At 40.8% G+C, this 20,039-nt stretch overlaps 1 protein-coding gene across 2 annotated transcripts in view; it reads right to left on the reverse strand.

Annotated features, from left to right (window-relative positions):
* Positions 1 to 714: 714 nt before the first annotated feature.
* The window catches only part of RERG (RAS like estrogen regulated growth inhibitor), a 103,553-nt gene continuing 84,228 nt past the window's right edge, over positions 715 to 20,039 (reverse strand). For both annotated transcript variants that reach the window (XM_042890453.1, XM_042890454.1), the window contains exons 3-5: positions 19,457 to 19,513; positions 2,916 to 2,989; positions 715 to 1,350 (exon numbers count right to left, since the gene is read on the reverse strand). In XM_042890453.1, coding sequence (XP_042746387.1) covers positions 943 to 1,350; positions 2,916 to 2,989; positions 19,457 to 19,513 — 539 coding nt within the window. In that variant the 3' untranslated portion in view covers positions 715 to 942. The remainder of the gene's footprint in view (positions 1,351 to 2,915; positions 2,990 to 19,456; positions 19,514 to 20,039) is intronic.

Raw genomic sequence — 20,039 nt, forward strand, 5'->3', positions numbered from 1 at the left:
CATTCGGGCTCAGAATTTAAACATTTGACTTCCTATGGTTTGAATTTTTTTTCAGTGGAAGATAGAGCAAGGGAAACTACCTGAATTGAAATAAATCCAAAACAGAATTGTAAACAAAAGCTAAAAACTACCCATAATGAAATCAACAGAAATGTGGTTATCCTTAATCTCCTGATGCATACACTCCCATTTCCCAAAGTACAGAACTGTACTTCAAGGAGGAAACGCTGAAATGCCACTGGACTAGCTGATTATTTCTTGATGAATTCTCTAGTTTTAGAGGATCTCAAAAAGCAGCTGAGCTTTAGCTCCATTGAAATGTTTGTCTTGCTAGCTAAACATTCCATGAAAAAGACCATTTACTGTACTTTTTGCATAACTCGCTAAGAACATCAGCACTCATAGATCTGACAAAATGACAACAAGGAAGGACTGTTTGGAGTAAAAGCACACAATGCGCCAATTTAGAGCTGGTGAAAGGTGTCAGATGAACCTTCTGGTGCAACACAGCAGCCTCAGTCCTTGAGATTACCAGTTGTGATGGTTGTTGCTGGACTGAAGACTGAGTTACTCTCCAAGTAAGTGGCTACTGAGCAGTTGGCTGGCTGGGAATGATGTTTAGGCACTACTGACTTGCAGGGGATTGGAGCCAGCCTTGTAGAAGCAGAAAATACTCTGTGAGTGCCAACCCCCACAATCATTTAGTCCTTTGGAGTTTGTTTGTTTGTTTTTTCCATGTTAGCCCAAAGCAGTGTGGCTATAATACATTTTGAAACAGGAAGAAGTCTGATTCCATGCTACTCAAAAAGTGGTGTGGTTTCAGTTTTCTATTTTTTTAATAGCAAAGCTTTGACCATTTTTTATTAAATGTGCTCTGCCTGCCTTGTCCCTACCACAAGCTAATATGCTCTATAATGCTTTTCTGGCTTAGTACAGATCTTTTTAGCTGCTGATTTTGGTAAGCATCTTATTAATAGCCTGCTTGACGTGCGTGGTGGAGCTTCGTCTCCGAGTCTTGCCCTGGACCATCTTTCGACGCCGTACCTCACGACAGAGCTCATAGAAGGCCTCCATAATGTTTCCCTCTCCTGTGCAAGCAGAGCACTCGTAAAAAGCACATGCTAGTTCTGTGGCCAGCTTTTCACCTTCCTCTGTGCTGACCTGCCTGGAATGATCCAAGTCTGCTTTGTTCCCCACCAGGATCAGAGTGACATTTTTGGGTTTTTTAACTTCATCCAACAAGTTCTTGAGTGGTAGAACTTCCTCAAAGCTGCCTCTGTCCGTGATGTCATAGACCAGGACGAAGCCTTCACCCCATCGCACGTGTCCTTCTTTCTGAATAGCATCCTCCTGTTTCAAAAAGACAGATACCAGCTTTAGGAACATGATTTTTGAAAAAGACACAAGGCCTTCATTCAGACAGAGACTGCTTCCCCAGTGCCTGGAAAGCCACATACATCTGCCTGATTCTGTACGCTACACACATTGTTCTCTTTATTGTGTGGCATAGGACAATGTGGTGGTTAAACTGCACCACAACTGCTCTTCTCCAGTCCTCAATGGGATATGTGGAGAAAATGTGATGAAAAAGGGCTTAAGGACTGAGATAAGGACAAGGAGATTGCTCACTTATTTCTATCATGGACAGAAAAGATTCAGTATAGGGAGATTAATATAACTTACTGCCTATTACTAACAGACTAAAGCAGTGAGAATTCACAGCAAATTAAAACCACCATCCCCCTATCCACCCTCTTCTACCTCCTCCCCATGTGCAACAGCAGGGAATGGGGGCTGTAGTGAGTCCATCTCTGCCTTTCCTTCACAGTTGCTCTCTGCCCATGCTCCATGTGGGGTCCCTTCCATGGGATGCTATCCTTCCTGAACAGATCCTGCCTGGGTTTCCCATAGACTGCAACTCACTAAGCTCTGCTCCAACACAGCTCTGTAACCATGGGGCCCATTCTTTAGCAGCACACTGCTCAATCACAGGGCCCCACAGGTGGCGTCTCCACAGACCTCCTGCTCCACCATGCTCTCCATGCGCTGCAGTGAACTTCTGCTACATGCTTGGAGCACCTCCTGCCCTCCTTCTGCACTTGTGGCTGCAGGGCTGCTTCTCTCTCATTTCTCACTCTCTTTCCCAGTTGCTGTATTTTAGTGTTTTAACCCTTAAATCTCTTCCAAAGCACACTCAGTGTTGCTTATAGCTTAGCTCTGGCAACAGAGGGTCCCTCTTGGACCAGCTGGGGCTGGCTCTGACATGATCAGGGGGCCCTGCTCACAGAGGCTATTCCTGCAGCCCCCCTTCTAACAAAACCTTGTCAAGTAAGCCCAACATAGAGACCTACTCTGACAAGCCATCACGGGCTGCCTATCATGGGCAGACTGGTAGCAGGCAACCAGAACAGGGTCTCTGCTGAACGATACCCAGCACACAAAATGCATAGGAATGTGTAGCTTGAATGCCTGTCATGTTTTGAAAAAAAGGGGTTCCTTGCTATGACAAAACTGTTCTACAGTTTGTTGAGAATCATTGGTAGAAGCTATTGAGCTTCATCATTTGACTGAAGAAACAGACTATGGCTTTCTGAATAGTAATAACACATTATATGGTTGGCCCTGAGTCAAGGAATGAAGCAGAAATAATTTTAATCCCAGTGTAAACCCAGACTTTGTTCTTCTAGTGTTTGAAAACTGTAAGCAGGGTCCCTTGCAGAACAGTCTGGAATATAGAACACTTGGTCTGGCAGCAGGCTTGTGATGGGGAGAGGAGGGAGAGCTGTGTTCAGAAGCAAATCTCAGTCCCTGGGAGTGGAGCACGTGTGCCACCCACCACACTGCCACCACCGCAGTCCCTTCCCTACTGCCTGTCTGAGCCAAGGCACTGGATGTTGGTACACGCACTCACGCACCTGACCAGCTGTATCTAGTATCTCCATGGAAACCACTTCATCATCAATGGTAGCTTGGTGACGATATGTAGACTCTAAAATAAGAACACATTTTGTGAAATGTATTAAAAAAGAGTAATTTTTTTTCTATCTTCCTTACGGCTACCCCAGACATACGTGACACATGACTTTGCTAGATTTTATTTGTTGGAGGTGTTCCAGCTAGTCTGGAGCACATTCAAATCTTCCTTTCTACATCTGTGACTCCATTCTCTCCCTCCATATCTTTCTTTCTAATGTCTTATACTTATGGAAGGCTATACCTGTGAACACTACACTCTACCCCCAAGAAAAGGACTGAGTCTCCTGCAGCAAAGAGCTCTGCAAGACTGCAGGCAGTTTTTCTTGTTTGCTCAAATGAAGGCTGCCACTTCTAAAACACAAATTCTGCTACTCTGGATGTATCCGGCTCAAAAGCCTGTCACTGTGGAGCCTGAAGTCTGACAAGACCAAAACCAGCATGCTTGTAGATTAGGGATAAAACTGCTATACTCAGGCCTTACACAATGATAAAATGACAGAAGAGTTAGGTATTTTAGGAATGTCTCCTTGAAACATACTGAAATCATCACATTCCCTGCTTATAGCAAGGGCTCAAGCAGTAATTTCCCCTTATGTGATTTATAAGAATAGCCAGTGGCATTAAGCATTCACACTATCTAAAGGAAAAAAGGAACCTATTTACTGTGTCCCAGGTTCTGGAACGGCATAACAAATCAGAAACCTCATGACAAAAGAGCTTGTTTTATCTTAATGAGCTGATAAGTTAAATTTGATAGTGTCTGACTCAAAATCTGGAAACTCATCTATGCTAACATTGAGATTTATTACTGCTGCTGGCTCACAGATGTCCTATATCAAAAGGCAAACATGTATGCTGTGAAACTGTGGCCCATTACTATGAATGCTTTGTGCTGTCAGAGACACGGTGCTTTTATTTGGTGTAAATCTCCCCAGAAGGAATGCAGGATATGTTAAAGGAAGGACATTTCTTGAGTTAGAGCTTCTGAAAGGGCTCATGTTTGGTGCATGTCTTTTTTTTTGTTATATACTTGAATGTATCACCTCTTCATTGTTGAGAATGTTTCAGTGATGTCAGCACTTCAAACACTCTCTTCCCACACCAAAAACTGTCACTTCCCCACCCATACCCCCTGCCCTGTGCCACCTTAATTGCTTTATATAGCACAGCTGCCTGTAATAGGGACAAATGGTCAATTTAATTAGGCAGATGGCAAGCAATCTTGCATAGGGCTTCAGGCAATGAAGGCTCTTGTGGTTTTTTTGTGTTTTGTTTTTTTTTTCTCTTTCTTTTCAAAGCAGAAGCCCCCCACTGCTCTTCATTATTGTAAGGCTGCTAAAGGTGTTGATGTTCCACCTTTGTGATCTTGACATTATTCCTACAGAATAGAGTAAGATATATCTAAGAATCTCAGTATGACTTACCTAAGCACTTCCTGCAAGAGAATGCAGCCAAGCAAAAGCTTTGCTTTGATGCAGAAGACAGAGGGATGCTACTTTAGAAAACTAGTTAATTGGAGAAAATGCCCAGTGCTAATTTGGGACTCTGTGTGCAGTACTCCCTACTCATGGCCATGTGTCCAGTTCTGGGCCCCTAGTTCAACAGTGACAGGGAAAGAAACTGTCCAGTGGAGAGTCAGCAAGATGAGAAAAGGCCTGGAGCATCTCCCGTATGAGGAAAGGCTGAGTAACCTGGATCTGTTCAGCCTGGGCAAAAGAAGACTGAGGGGAGATCTGATTAATGTTTGTAAATATCTAAAGAGAGGTGGGATGGATGACGATGGATGGATCCATCGTCATCCATCCATTGATGGATGATCAAAATGGATGGGACCAGGCTCTTCTTGGTGGTGTGTACCAATAGGACAAAGAGCAATGACCTAAAACTTGAACACAGGAAATTCCATATAAACATGTGAAAGAATTTTCTTATGGTAAGGTGGATACAGCACTGGAAGAGGCTGCCCAGAGAGGTTGTGGAGTCTCCTTTGATGGAGATATTCAAGACCTGTCTGAACACCTACCTGCGCAACCTATTGTAAAGGGACCTGCTTTGGCAGGGGGGTTGGACTCAGTGATCTCTTGAGGTCCCTTCCAACCTCTGCAATTCTGTAATTCTGCAATTTAGCATCTTAGATTTCATTTCCTGGGTAGAGAGTGGTATGAAAAGATTTTTCAAGGAAGTAATGCGATATTAGCTCTTCACTCATTTAGGTCTTGCAGCCTAAATGCCTTCAATCAGCTGGCCCTGCTTGACCAATTGCTGTTAAGAATTGGTCCATACAAGTCCCCAAAAAATATATCTACCCATGTTTCCAGCAAATCTGTGAAATGATCTTCTTAGGAAGCAGAATGTGGTAGCTCATACGGATCTTCTGCACGAAACTGCAGAATGAATCTCAAGGAGCAGACTTCTGCCTGCTTCAGAAAAGAAGTGTGATTCTTAAGAGAGATTTTAATTCTTGAAACAGTACTTTGCCAGTGTTTCATGTTGCACATTTAACTCCCTTTATCTGTCTTCTTTAGGGTGGAATTTAATTCTGGCTCAGTAGCATTGATTGGGGTCAGATTAGTGTAAATACAACTTAGTAGAAGTGAGTCTGTTCCCCTGCTTTGGAATGTGCGGTAGCTGGGTGCTTTTTAGTGAGGAGTGTAAAACAGCTGGATCTTTAAAGCATTTTTGGTGTAATAGCAGACATGGCTTTTCCTTCAAGGGAACAGAAACATCTGAAGAATCTGGTCAGATGTTATGAGCCCTGAAGTTGTGATTTCCAATCTGTTCACACTGAGCACCCTAAAGCCTTAAGATCCCATGATGCTTTACAAATAAGTGGCCTTGCTTTGGGTTTTATTGATGTTATTTTCTCTGTGCTACCCTTTATTTTGAGACACACAGTTCAAGAGAAAGATGACTTGAGATTCTCTAACTGAAATCATCTGCAATACAAGCATCTGTGTCTCACCTAAGTACTGTGACCCCTGTTGGAGTGGATGAAGTAAAATACATGCTGGATGTAGGTTGTCTGATCTCTTTCCTGGGATGAATCATACCTCAGAAGCACTTACAAGTCTAAAATTGGTCAGACGAATCCAGGCTGTAAATATCTTATCCTTGCATTATCGTGTTCAAGTAGGAAGAGTAAAGCGTATAGCATTGTGCCAGCAGTCTTCGTGATAAAGGCTCCCAAGACGATACCAGGCAATTTTCTGAGCTCCAAAATATCATTTACACCAGGTGATGCCTATATTTTATATTTATAGTTATATGGCTGATATCCCACTGATAGAGAATAAACCTCAGAGCCAATTTCATTCTGTGTTTAGAGCATGATATGTGTGTAGACTCTGTGTCAGAACTGCTAATCTCAAAGCAGAAGCAGACAGCTGATGCTGATGGAGTAATGGAATACTAGACAACAGCACTATGGAAATGACAGTAGTCATATTCAGTTCTGCTTTGTTATAAGCAAGCCTGACCTGTTCTTGCTAGTTTGGGGGTGTCCTATGTTTCTGTTCATATTCCCAATAACTAGATTAAAGAGCTTGCTATTGTGTGGCTCTGAAAGCTGATGTCAACTTACAAGGTCCTCTTTTGCTTACAAAACTGCAATCTCCCAGTGCTTTTGCTGTACAAAGAACTGGTTCTCATAGTTACTTTGTTTAAAAATTAAAGCTCATTCCAGGAATTATGTAGGTCTGTTGAAAGGCTTGAGAAACATGACTGTTGCAACTGGCTTGTTTTTCAATACGTAATATATTGCCTCATTAATTCATTAATAGGGATCATTTTTTTAAAATTCTGCAGCTGTGGAAATAGCTTTGGAAACCTGATCTAGCTGCAGGTGTCCCTGTTGGTGTGTCACAAATCTTACTCTTCTCAGCAATCTTATTGTGCAAATGCAGAAAATACTAAAATTGCACAGACAGGCTCTAAGCCTATACTATGCAGACTGTCTGAGGATTCAGTCACAGCTTGATCACAACCCTGTGTGATGCTTATTGTGACATTCAATTGCATTTAGGCCTTTAAGTACTAAGTAGTCATTTATCAAACATGCTTGTCCAGTGCAACCTAGATCTATAGAATACATTTGTTCCAAAAGATTATGTTTTCTACAGGAAAAAATCTAAGAAATAATTGCTAAGTCTTAGTCTGTAAGTCTAAGTCTAAGGTATGCATCCCAGAGCTCTGAGAGAACTAGCTGATGTAGCTGCCAAGCCACCCTCAGTGATATTTGGAAAGCCATGGTGGTCAAGTGAAGTCCCTGGCAACTGGAGAAAAGGCAACATCATACCCATTTTTAAGAAGGGTAAGAAGGACAGTCCAGGAAACTGCTGACCTGTCAGCCTCACCTCTGTGCTGGGTCAGATGCTCCTGGAAGCTATGCTAAGGCATACAGAAGAGGTGATATAGGATAACTAGCACAGCTTCACTAAGTGCAGCTCCTGCCTGACAAACCTTGTGGCATCCTATGATAATGTAACTGTGTCAATGGACAAGGGAAGAGCTATTGATGTCATCTGTCTGGACTTCAGTAAGGCCTTTGACATGGCCTCCATAATGCTCTTGTCTCCAAATTGGAATAATATGGATTTGATAAGTGGAATGTTCAAAGGATGAGGAACTGTTTGCATGATTGTATCCAGAGAATGGTGGTCAATGGCTCAGTGTCCAGATGGAGATCAGTGATGGGTGGTGTCCCTCAGATTTCAATACTGGGACAAATGCTTTCATCAGTGACACTAACAGTGGGATTGAGTGCAACCTCTGCAAGTTTGCAAATGATATCAAGCTGTGTGGTGCGGCCAGTACACCCGAAGGATGGGATGACATTCAGAGAAACCTGGATAGGCTTGAGTAGTGTGGGCCCAGGTGAGCGTTGTGAGAATCAACAAATCCAACTGCAAGATTTGGCATCAAATGAAGTTAGGTGACTAAAGGATAGAGCACAGCTCTTCTGTATAGGACTAAGAGGTACTGGCAGACGGCAAGCTGTACATGAGCAAGCAATGTTCCCTCATGGCCCAGAAAGCCAACAGTATCCTGGGTTGTAACAAAAGCAGCACATCCAGCAGGATGAGTGAGGCCCCTTTACTCTGCTCTGGTGAGAGACTTCATCTGGGGTGGCATGTCCAGAGGTGGAATCCTTCAGTACAGGGGAGATGTGGACCTGTTTGAGTATGTCCAGAAGTGAGCCACAGAAATGATGCAAGGAATGGAACAACTCTCCTATCTGGACAGGCTGAGAGAGCTGGAGCTGTTTAACCTGGAGTGAAGGCAGTGGGGAGACCGGAAAGTGGCCTTTCAATATCTAAAGGAGGGCTATAAGAAAGAAGAGGACAGACTCTTCAGCAGGGTCTATTGGACAAGAAGAAATAATTTCAAACTAAAAAAGGAGAGATTTAGATTGCATAAAAAAGAAGTTTTTAGCAGTAAGGGTAGTGGCTTTATTGTAAAACTAAGGAGCAGGGTGCACAGAGAGGTGATGGATGCCCCATTCCTACAGACACTCAAGGTCAGGCTGGACAGGGCTCTGAGAAGTCTGTTCTAGCTGTGGGTGTCCCTGTTCATTGCAGGGGAGTTAGATTAGATGACCTCTAAAGGTCCCATCCAACTCAAACAATTCTGTATTTGCAGGAATTTAAAGATTTCTTTTCAATACTTGCTTGCTTTGAACAGGCAATGCATAACATGAGCATGCTATCAGCTCTGGAAGCAAATATTTGCATTGCAAGGTTTTATTGCTTTTAGGAAAAAAAAAAAAACTTGCAGTAGGAGTAGGTTCAGTTAAGATGAAACAGTGACATATGCTATTTTACATACAAATTTAAAGAACAGCTTGTTGGTTTTGTTTTGTTTGCTTGCTTCTAAGTACAGAAAGACACAGGCTTTGTTTCCATTCAGAATTCTAGTTCACTTTTGTCAAGAAAGGTTAATAAAACAAGTACATAGAAAAAATACTGTAAAAAAAAATTTTGGTCTCCATCCTGGTGGCTTTCAGCCAGTTGGATCTGAGAACTGCAAGAGACCTAGAAAAATCTTTTTTGTTAAAATAATTATAGCTGAGTTTCCAGACCAAAAAGCTGTAGCTAATAGGTATGATCTTCTAAGTTATGTTAAAAATGTTGATTTATGGTGATGCAGAAGTATGTTCAAAAGACTAAAATTTCCCATAATTATTTCTGATTACATGATACAAGTTCCTGTTTGTTGTTTTTTTTAAAAAATAAACTCCCTGATCATTTAGACATCTGTGATCCTTGGCATCCATCAGTAAGGCATCTGTCTCTATCATATTTAAAAAAAATATATGATTTGATAGCCATTGGAAAAACAGTTTTCTTCCATTACTAATTGTGGTGCTGTTTGAGGACGCTCTCCAGAGCCTGGCCTCAGTCTGCCTTTGAGAAACTCTTCTGCCTTTCCTTGCTGCTTTAGGAACTTTGTGCCTTTTATAATGCCCTTGTAACTTGAATGGGTCCTTTCTCTGGTCAAGTCTCTTCGTCTCTCCTGCCTTCTTCTCCACCCTAGCTCTCCCTGAAACTCAGTTGAACGTATTTTTCTTGCTTGCATTTTGTTACTTTCTCCATTTGTTATTTACCTTGTAGGAGGGCTTTTATTCTGCAGTCATCAGTGATTTTACAGTAACCAGAACTCTGACCTTGTGTACTTAGAACATATCCACTGCTGTGTACCTCCACATGTCTCATTATTAATAGATACTACAAAACTCTTAATAAGCATAGTTGGGCATTTACTATTTACCAAAAAATTATCAAATTATATGCAATCTGTTTTTTTACTATCTTTATCACGTGTAAAAGCAGTAGAAAGTTACAGAAAGAAAGCCATTCACATGGCTCTGACAGCGCTGATAGTTGGGCTTGCACTTGTCAATGTTTTATGTGTTTTGGCACACGTAGCCCCAAGACTTGACACATACAGAAGCAGAAGTTGCAGAAGCATATACTGTTCCTGTGATGTGCTTTATATGTATGATTATCATACAATATTAATACACTCATGTCAAAGCACAATTTTAAACCAGAATGTGTATATGAAAGAAGGCTTTTTTTGCAGTGATGTTTAATTTGATTCTAGGGCCTCTACCCTGTGTCACATGCATTCTATCACTGTCAATGCTGCTTTTGAAATTGATATGTTGACACGCAAAGGAGTTTCTTTTTGAATTCCACTTTGGCTTTTTTGGCTCCTTTCTATGAAGCTACATTTGCTGTTATCAGAGATGTGACTGCAGTACAGCAAGCTTTCCCAAACTAGCCAGATTAGAGCTAAGCACAGAGCTAAGCACATACGGCAGTCACTGCAGCCACTAGGAGTCCTTGCTTGTCAAGCTGCTTTTACTTGCTGCTTTCAGTCCAAGACAAAGCTCTCCATCTTGTAGATTTTGCTAAAATAAGAATTGGGCTGAGGGTAAAACCCCTATCAAACCCCCTGCAGACACACAGAAAGATCCGGCATCTTCTCTGGGTGCTCAGCAGGCACATGTGTCTGTACGAGCCAGAATGTGGCTACCCATACTCCATGCAGATGTTTGAAGACATCAGGGTACACTGGATGAATAAAGAGGACACAAGATGACACTGTGAAACAAGAGAGCATGTGCTAAGACAGAAGCTACTGCAGAATGAAATAGGGAGAACAAATTCAAAACAAATGAGCCTCCGGTAGGTTTGCTGCTCAGTAAACACTTTGGATTTATCATGTTTACTTTTTTGGGAAGCAAAATAAATTGGTAATGTACACACAGCCACATTAAACTATGAAGTTCTCATTGTGAAAGGATCTATATTGATTATCAAAACTTGGTATCCAGGTAGAGCAGGGGGGATACATAAAACTAGCCTACAAAGAACTCTTATTTATTGACTTAATAGTATTTTCAGTAAATAACATTTTGCCTCAAAACAGAAAGCCTAGAATAGTTTTCTTGAACACAAATATGTGTCTGTTGTATTGTGCTGCATTTAACTTTCTCCTTGGTGCTAAGACTGGGCTTCTTTTGAAGAGAATAGTGTTACTGTTCCTTTTCTATACGTCCCATCCTTGCTCACTTTTTGCTGAGACAGGCAGAGAAAATGTGCACAAGTACTTGGGAACTGGATTCATTAAGGCAAGTTAGAGCAAAACCAACAAAACTGAGGCAGCACTAACTAGTAGGGAGCAAACTTCAAGACCTCAACTGTTTTTCTAATTGTCTGATTCAACTTTCCCACCAACACCAAGCAGAGAGTTCCTGGTGGGAATTATGCCTGTCTAAGTCTAAATAAACCATTTCTGGATGGATTCTTTTGACCGTGGCAAAAAGTCTTTCAGCAAAGCTCTGTGCATTTCACCTTATTTCTGCCAATATAAATGAAAACTAACCGGTGAGCCTCTTCTCACACCTAAAACAAGCAAAATAAATCCTTTGCTCCTGAAGGTCCAGAAGCGAGCACTGGAAACTTCTCATCTGGAGAACATTTTGGAATATGATGAACAAGAGAATTGGGGGCAAGATATCTTGCAGCTGTAGCTGCAACAAGAAGTGCCATTTCCATTCCTGATTTTACTGCATGCGCAGCAATAGTGAAAATACAGTATATATATATATATATATATATGTATATATATATATTTTACTGGCATCAGGAATATCTTCATCTTGAGACCCATATGAAAGAAAACAAACCACATTTTTGGGTAACTGCTTCCCATGTTACTTTAAACATCTTCCTCTGCTGCTCTCAATTACACTTTCATCATTTCAAGTCTTTGAGCATTTTAGAAGCCAATGTCAGGGGTTTAAGGTGCTGTAGGCCATACCAATCCATTTTCTACAGACACCTTAGAGAAATTGGAAGTATTTTCATGTTTTATTTCCATGATACACTCAGTATAAATTCCTACCAGAAAGAAGCATAGTAAAAATGATATAATGTGCATTGAATTTATATCAAGTTAAGTAATATTTCTAATATACTGAACTGGGGAAAAAAACAAAACTCAGGGAAGATAGGTAGGAAGGCATAATCTGGATTATTATTGGACTGAACTTGTTAAGTACTGAAGCATAAGGAACATGTAATTTTTCAAGAGAAGTTGAAGATGTTATTGGCTTGAGTCTTGCTCGAAAATAAGGCTGTTTTCCAGCGAAGTATTAAACACATACACATTATTTCCTGAAACACAGGCTGGCAGCCATTCCTCCCAGCCTCCAATGGTTGGTTACCATTATGTTTCATTTTGGCTGGAAGCCAGTAATGAACAGCATACATTATTTCTGTCTAAGCACTTGGATAAGGTGTAGTTGTCAACATGGGTGTTCAGATGAAACATGCAGAAGGCAATGTTTTGCAAGATGATGTCCATCTTCTCTCCCCTCTCTTTATCTTGCTGTGGAACATGGGTATTTTCATTAGCATACCGGTGATCTTGTCTATGGCGCTCTGTAGACTGCTGGATAGCAGAAAGAGGAAGAGGCTGAGAGAGAGGTGACTTCCCCAGGCTGCTCCCTCTAGGGCTGCTGTTCTGTCAGCCTCTATACCCCATAGCTGAAGGGACCATCAGTTAATGATTTATCGACACTGATGTTAGCATGGGCCTGTTCGTTAAAAGTTTAGTTTGCTGTCTAGGCAGCTTCTTTCTCTGCTGTGCTGCTGGGAATTACTGATTTTATGGTAGAGGCAGGCAGTAAGCCTTCAGGAGTGATAAGACAAACTTGCTAAGTGAGCCAAAAGTCAAGAGAGCTAGAAATCTGCAGTATACAAAGACATGCATTTCTTCAACTTGCAATCTGCAGCAGTGAAAGCAATCCTGGGGACAAAGACTCTGTATTCAGACTGTATTCCAGCTGCCCAGAGAATGTGTTAGCTGAATAAGCCAGAGAGCAAAGGCATTCCTCGAGAAGTGTCTATGGATCTGAGGATCTGTTTTGAGGACCTCAGCTCTTTTTCACGGCTGGATTGGTACGAAGTCCAGAAATACAGTTTTTGCATCTTTATCTCAATAAACTATTTTTACTGAGGTCTTGACTGCCACAGCTAAGCTCCTTTCTGGTTCTCAACAATTTTGATGGAAGCTAGTTGGGATATATTCACAGTCAGCTCTGTTTATGTGATTTGTATGAATCTATCCTTCTTAGGGTACAGAAAAGAAATTCAGATGCCTGGTCCAGTCTAGAAATACTTGCTGGGGTTATAATGCTAATTACTTTATCATATCTGCAGACTGCCCCTGTGATCTCTGAACATTCCGTTTTGTCACCAGAACCTCCCAGCTACAGATGTTACATAGGCAAAACTGCCCTTTTAAGGTGTTTGTTTGATTTGATTTTTCTTTTTCCTAAACAAAAAAATCTTTCTTACAACAAGTTTTCCATTGGGAAAAGCCTTCTTGCCAAGGTAAACAATATCTGCACAAAGTGATTTCTGCTGTTACAGCCATGGTTTTAAAAGTTTTAAGTAGCAGCTGGTCAAAGTTCTCTGGTCTGGGATAACTCAGGGCACTAGCAGAAGTATCTCTGTCCCTCTATCTAGAACTTGCAATTTTGTGCAATCCTTTGGCCATCTCGTGTTTAGTTGAAGAACAACAGTGTTACCATGGGCCTTTCATAATCAATTTAATAGGAGATAAATGGATACAAATTGCTGTCCCATCTTCTCTGCTTTACTGATTCCTATATATTTCATGTATATTTGAAGTTGTCTTCTAGGTTGAACACCAACCCAGTGTCTTTTTTTTTTTTCTCTCTCCCAACTTAAAGAGTGAACAAAAACCTGAGAAACTTGAAGAAATCCTGAAATAGTTAAAAGGGAGCACATGCTCTTAACAATGTCACCATTAACCTAGTTACCCTAGCAAAATTATTTTTCTTTAGACATGTGTTTCTATATAGTTACCTTCGCTCCTTCAAAGTAATGAAAAGTCTTTGCTCTATCACATTCAAATTAAAGAAACCCTTATATTTTCTGCCTCTTTAGCTTCATAGATGGGCCAGTCTGTCATGCTGTGTGTGGCTGGTTGTCTGCTCAGAGACAGTTTTCCTTTCAGAGGATTAGCAAAGTTGTATGAAATATGTGAACAGCTAGAGAAAGACATCTAGGAATAGTGTGAGAAAGCCAACTGAGTTTTAAAAAGGTCAACAAGAATGTTAACTCTTTATTTGCTGTTTTTTCAGCTTAAAATTCAGTCTTTGCAGAAATACTTGGTATTTTTGTGCACCTTTAACATGAGAGTCTTTAAGGAACCAGTACTTGAAGAGTTAAAAAATTTACAATCCTTCTATGAGATGAAGGATTTTACAGGTGAGAAGTAGAAGCAGAGAGACTACAGGAAACGAATTAGTGACAGAATCAAGGAAAGAACTGAGGAATATGTCTCCTGCACTTCCTTGGGGTTTTATTTGTGTGCTTTTCCCCCTTATATGGCAAAAATGGATGCTGCATGTCTTTGCTCCTCGTAACACCTCATTCTCTTATCTGTACATATGTTCTATTGTAGAATAAATGACATAGCTGAGTTCATAATATCCTCTTCCTCTTTCTTTTTCTAATAATTTCTTCTTAGACTTGATTATCCCAAGTTCTGCTACTAGCTGAGTGAATTGTCCCGATATGTTAGAGAAGCACATGGGTTTTCAGTGACATACTGCAAAACTGGATTTTAAAAGCACTCATTTAGGCATAACTGATGAATTTTCTTTTTTCATCATTTGAACAAGCAGATTTTCCCTGCCTGTCATGGCTGATACAGGCAGGTCATTTGCTGCTGCTCATTAAGTACTTTTCAAGCATCAGTGTTGTCCGTGATGACTCTCTGAGATTCTTCCTCCTTTTCTGGCCTCCAGGAAAAAATGAATTGGTTTGTTTCCCTTCTGATTTTAAAACTGGGGATGCTGAACCAATTAAACATCACAAACTACAGTGCCTCTCCATCTTTGAGGGCAGGTGAATCACAGAATCATAGAATGGTTTGGGTTAGAAGGGACTGTTAAGATCATCCAGTTCCAACCCCCTTGCTATAAGCAGGGACACCTCCCACCACAACAGCTTGTTCAAAGCCCCATCCAGCCTGGCCTTGAATGTTTCTAGGGAGGGGGCATCCACAATATCTCTGGGTGACCGCTCTTATCACCCTCACAGTAAAGAACTTGTTCTTAATGTCTAGTCTAACTCTACCCTCTTCCAATTCAAAACCATTTCCCCTTGTCCTGTTGCTACATTCCTGTAGGCCCCCTTCAGGTATTGGAATGCCAATATAAGGTCCTCTTTGAGCCTACTCTTCTCCAGGTTGAAGAGCCTCTGCTCTCTCAGTCTATCCCCATAGAGGAGATGCTCCAGCTCTCTGATCATCATCATGGCCCTCCTCTGGACCCACTCCAACAGCTTGATGTCCTTGTGTTGGAGGTCCCAGAACTGGACACAGGCGGAGTCTCACAAGAGCAGAGGGGCACAATCACCTCCCTTGACCTGCTGGTCACATTTCTCTTGATTCAACCCAGGATACAGTTGGCCTTTTGGGCTTCAAGAGCACACTGTCAGCTCATGTTGAATCTCTCATCAACCAACACTCTCAAATCTTTCTCTTCAGGGCTGCTCTCAAACTATTGAGAGCATATCACAAATCCAGACTGTATTTGTGCTTGGGATTGCCCCTAGGAGGCACACTAATTCTGGGCAATGCCAATAGTTCATGGAGGAAACTGCTGAGATCTGTACTCTTACTCCTAATTACTGGTGCTGAGAAGAACAGCTATTCACAACATGCTTTACAACCGACATGAAGTCCAGGATGACTGAGATCCATAGGAGTCCTGAATTCAGCCCAATATATTACCCACAGAAGGTAGCAAGCAATATGAAGGCCTTCATACCTCCACCTTGATACACTTCCCCATAGAATATGTCTATCCATGAGAAGAGCCCATCTGGCACATGCTATGCATTTATGCACATCTGTTTTTGTGGCAAGTGGCAGCAATGGTTGAACCCTAGGAGAACTGTGAGGGTGGCAGCTTGCTGCATGTGGGTTGCTTCCAGCAGCTGAGCCGCCATGTTGGCAAGCCAACTGTCAGTCTGCTGCCACCCGCTGCCTGGCAAGCCCTGCTGAAATGGCACATAGCAATGCTTGTTTTCATATTTCCTTGTTATGAATCTGTCAATAGAGCCAAACTGAAATATAGCGCAGATTTCCAGTCCTGTACTCAATCCATCGCAGAGATGTTGCCTATGTTTGTGAAGTGCTCTTAGGCTGCAGACTAAATGGTGCTCTAATAAGGCCAAGGTGGTTTTCAGGCTTTTGAACACCACAGTGAATCTGCTTGTTAGCTGGTGAGTTGCACTCTAATTAAAGACACTCAGTGAGTTTTTGGTGAAATTCATGTGGTGGCCCAATCCCCTTTCTCAGCACATATTTAACTAACTAAAAATGACAAAGTTTAATGCTGAATTCATATACTAAATATTTTAGAAAACAACTGAACGTGTGTTTTTAAAAATGTGCAGTTCCAGCCTATTTCTTCACAGGGCTCCTTCTTGGGACCTTCATATTCTGTTGCATGCAAGGGATACTAGCATAATTTATGACAAACAAATATTGAAGGAGGAAACTCATTCACCTCGATAATGCCAAGTAACCACATAGTTTGAGTGACTAGGCACCTTTTCAAAAAACAATCAAATAAATTAAAAAAAAAAAGCAAACAAAAAAACATTCCGTGATGGTGACAGTGACTTTCAAGTTAAGCAGAAACAACAGAGAAGTCAAGGCTGACAGTTAATGCTCTCCACAAAATGACCTTCGCTGCAATTCTTACCCCTTGGCTGGGAAGGATAAAATAAAAAGCACAGTGGTATGTACTTTTGGTGAAGATGCAGCTGTCATATCAGTGCTTCCACAGATCCAGTACCATGAACAGAAGGGGCAGAACTGCAAAGTCCTGACTTCCTTGACAGCTCCATGTGCCAAGACTTGCAAGATTCAGTGGTGTTGCTCTTGCCAGAAAATGTTATTTTGTGGTTTTTAATTTGGCTCCTGGAGATACAGCAGCATGTCCAGACAGTGCTAAAAATACTGTCCTTCATTTTCTTCTGGCAGGTTAGAGTAGTAAAAAAATATCTATGATGTATGTTTTTTTTTTTTTTCTTTCTGGTTAAAACGTGCCACCCTTGAATTAAGAGCACAAGAGATTATTTATTTAACCTTGACACTTAGCTTAGGACACTGCTGAATTTCCATCAGGCCTAGTACATCTTGGTGAAAGCTTTCCTAAAAATAGGAATTATCTGTTCTAATGGGGGATTGAGAATTTGACATAAGAAATAAACCATAAAAAATGACACTTTTGTCACAGACCCAGTGATTTTTTTGGCAAAACCTCCTGCTGCTTAGTAGCTGGATGGTTTGCATCTGTTTAAATTGACTATATAGATGTCATTCTTTCCACCCAATTGCCAGTCTATTATTACTAAGAAGAAACAAATCTGATAAAACTTCTCAGTAAGTTCAGTTCAGCAGTATTTACAGGTAACTGGACACTAAGTCACCCCACGATGACCATGATAAAGCCAGGAATGCATTCTTCAAAGCACTGTTTCTCACAGCTTTTGAAAGTACAATCTTTTTGATTGATCTCTGAAGGCCTGAGTAATGATTAGAATTTCCTGAGATGTGTTTTCTAACGCTTCAGAACCTGCTTGGAATCCTACTGTAATACATGGTTTGAAGAACAGTACTTCAAAAAAGTTTCTAGTGCACATCTTCTGTCGGAGATTTCTATGATTAAGAAACAGCTCCCTGACAATAGTTTATTGGTTTATGCATTTCTGAAGCCTTTTGCTCTGAGCAGGCTAAAGCACTTAGCTTCACAATAGCTGTAATATATAGTCTAAGCTGTCAACCTCTAAACTGGATGAGAATGTAGAATTCAGTCAGTCAAAAGAGATTTAATTTTTATTTTATTGAGACAGGAGTACTGTCTGCATTAGAGCTTTGATGTTCCTAACGGAAGACAATCCTGAGGGGCATGGCTGGATTGCAGTTGTATTAATTTGTAAAAACAGAAACAAACATCAAGGCTCATACACAAAAAAGGACACACAGCCTCCATAATGGGACAAAAAATAATAAATCTTGCAGCATGCTAACTTCTTAGGTTGTGTGCTTAAACTGGAAGTCTTAAAAAGAGCTGGGATATTGTAGTATGGAGTGTCCCTACAAGACATTAATGAACTTGTATATAAAGTTTTTTATATCACTGTATTCTATCATCAAATTCTGAAAGTGATGTATTAATAATAGAAGTGTGAAATTTAATGAAACATTATACTGAACATCCTATTATGCAGGACAGGTGACATACACCAATACATTCATCAGTGAATTATATTAGAAGATGAAAGAATGTATTTGTGTTCAGGTTGTTCTGAGAAATATTTTCTCAATGATGAGAATTCTATTATCTGTCAGTCCTTCATCATCCTTCTTAACAGTCAAAAATGTGCAGTGTGATGCTGAAAACTTTCCTTTGTAGAAAGGGCTGCTGGGTTTTGTGTTAAAGTGTATTAAATTTTCATCTTATTTGTTACAAGCTTACATTGTTCTCTATTTCTTTAGTGGGACCTCTTAAAGGAAGATCCCTAAGAAAGAAATAGCTTTTAACTGGACAGTGTTTATTCAAGTCTCCAAAGGAAGGTAAAGGAGATGGCAACTGACTCTAGAAGAAAAGGAAATTTCCTGGCTCGTTACTTCACACCTCATCTCAGAATTCTTGGCCTGGATTTTCTTTGGCACTGAGTGTTCAAACATTCACTAACTTCAGAAATAGTAACAAATCTAATGTTGGCTTATATTTTCAAGAGGCTTCTAATTCAGAAAACTATTTGAGATCTTTTCGAATTATCTGTGTTAGCTTCTCAACAGTGCCAGACCGAACTCAGCTGAGCAGGAATTGTGGAGGGGACATTTTGATGCTCTTATGACTGGTGTCTTTTATCTGGCCATCACATATAGAAGTGAAATGCAATTGTGCTTGACAGGTGAGAACTACATACGTAGTAGGCAGAGTGTAAACACCTATGCTTGTTTTTCCCTTGAATTTTTGAGATGCATATCCCAGCCTCCCCATTCTCCAGCAATTGCTGGCTGTGTTATCCCATAGCCGAAAACAGATCCCATGCTCAATGCTTTAATTTTCAGAGTGAAACAATAATGCAATCGCCTTCAGTGGCAGAATTCCCACTGACCTCTGTGTGGGCAGAGCTGTGCCTTGTTTTTAATTCTGCTTTTATTTGAGTGCATTATTAGATTTCTGTTCTGCCATCTTAGGTAATATTTGTTCCAGCTTTAAGTGACCATGGAGGACCTTTCTACAGCAAATGATCTTAACCGAGGCTCAAAATTTTAACTCCATGATTATCCATTACTTCAGACATGCTAGTGTATACAACATACTGTGTAGATGGAAGAACATGTAACCTACCTAGAGTCGGGTCATACTCCCAGATAAATCGTTTGGTCAGGAAGCGCACGACAAGAGCTGGAGGAATGAAAAGACATACAAACCATCAGCTTGCCCAGTAATAAATAATAGTAATAAATAAATAATGAAATTCTATCAACAATTTTTTTCTGTGTGAATGCTTGTGTAGTGCCTCTTCTGAACAGGGGGTGGAATTCAGCTTTGTTAATGGGGGCAGTTGAGACCTTTTCACTATCTGTCGCCCACTTCTAACATTCAGAGGAGGGGAACAAAACAGGAAAAAAACAAGTTATAACATTAATGATTTACCCTTGTAACAATGCTGGGAAAAGAATGCCAAGAGGCTTTCAATGGCCTTTAACTTTCTTTCATGTTGTTTTCTTCACACAATAGCTTTACTGTTAAAAAGACAAATCAGAACCTTATTTAGAATGCTTTGAGTTGGATGAGCAGATGACCTTTGGTGGGGGGAACCACATTTCTTTTGCTGCTTTATGGGATAAGAGCTGGCAGTTTTTGAACCAGAATGCTTTTCAGCTTCAAAGCCAGAGGAGTTCATCATCATTTATGTAGGTTGCTCCAA

Source organism: Lagopus leucura, unplaced genomic scaffold, assembly GCF_019238085.1.
Source record: "Lagopus leucura isolate 7727_CA_CO unplaced genomic scaffold, USGS_WTPT01 Super-Scaffold_100159, whole genome shotgun sequence".
Lineage (NCBI taxonomy): Eukaryota > Metazoa > Chordata > Aves > Galliformes > Phasianidae > Lagopus > Lagopus leucura.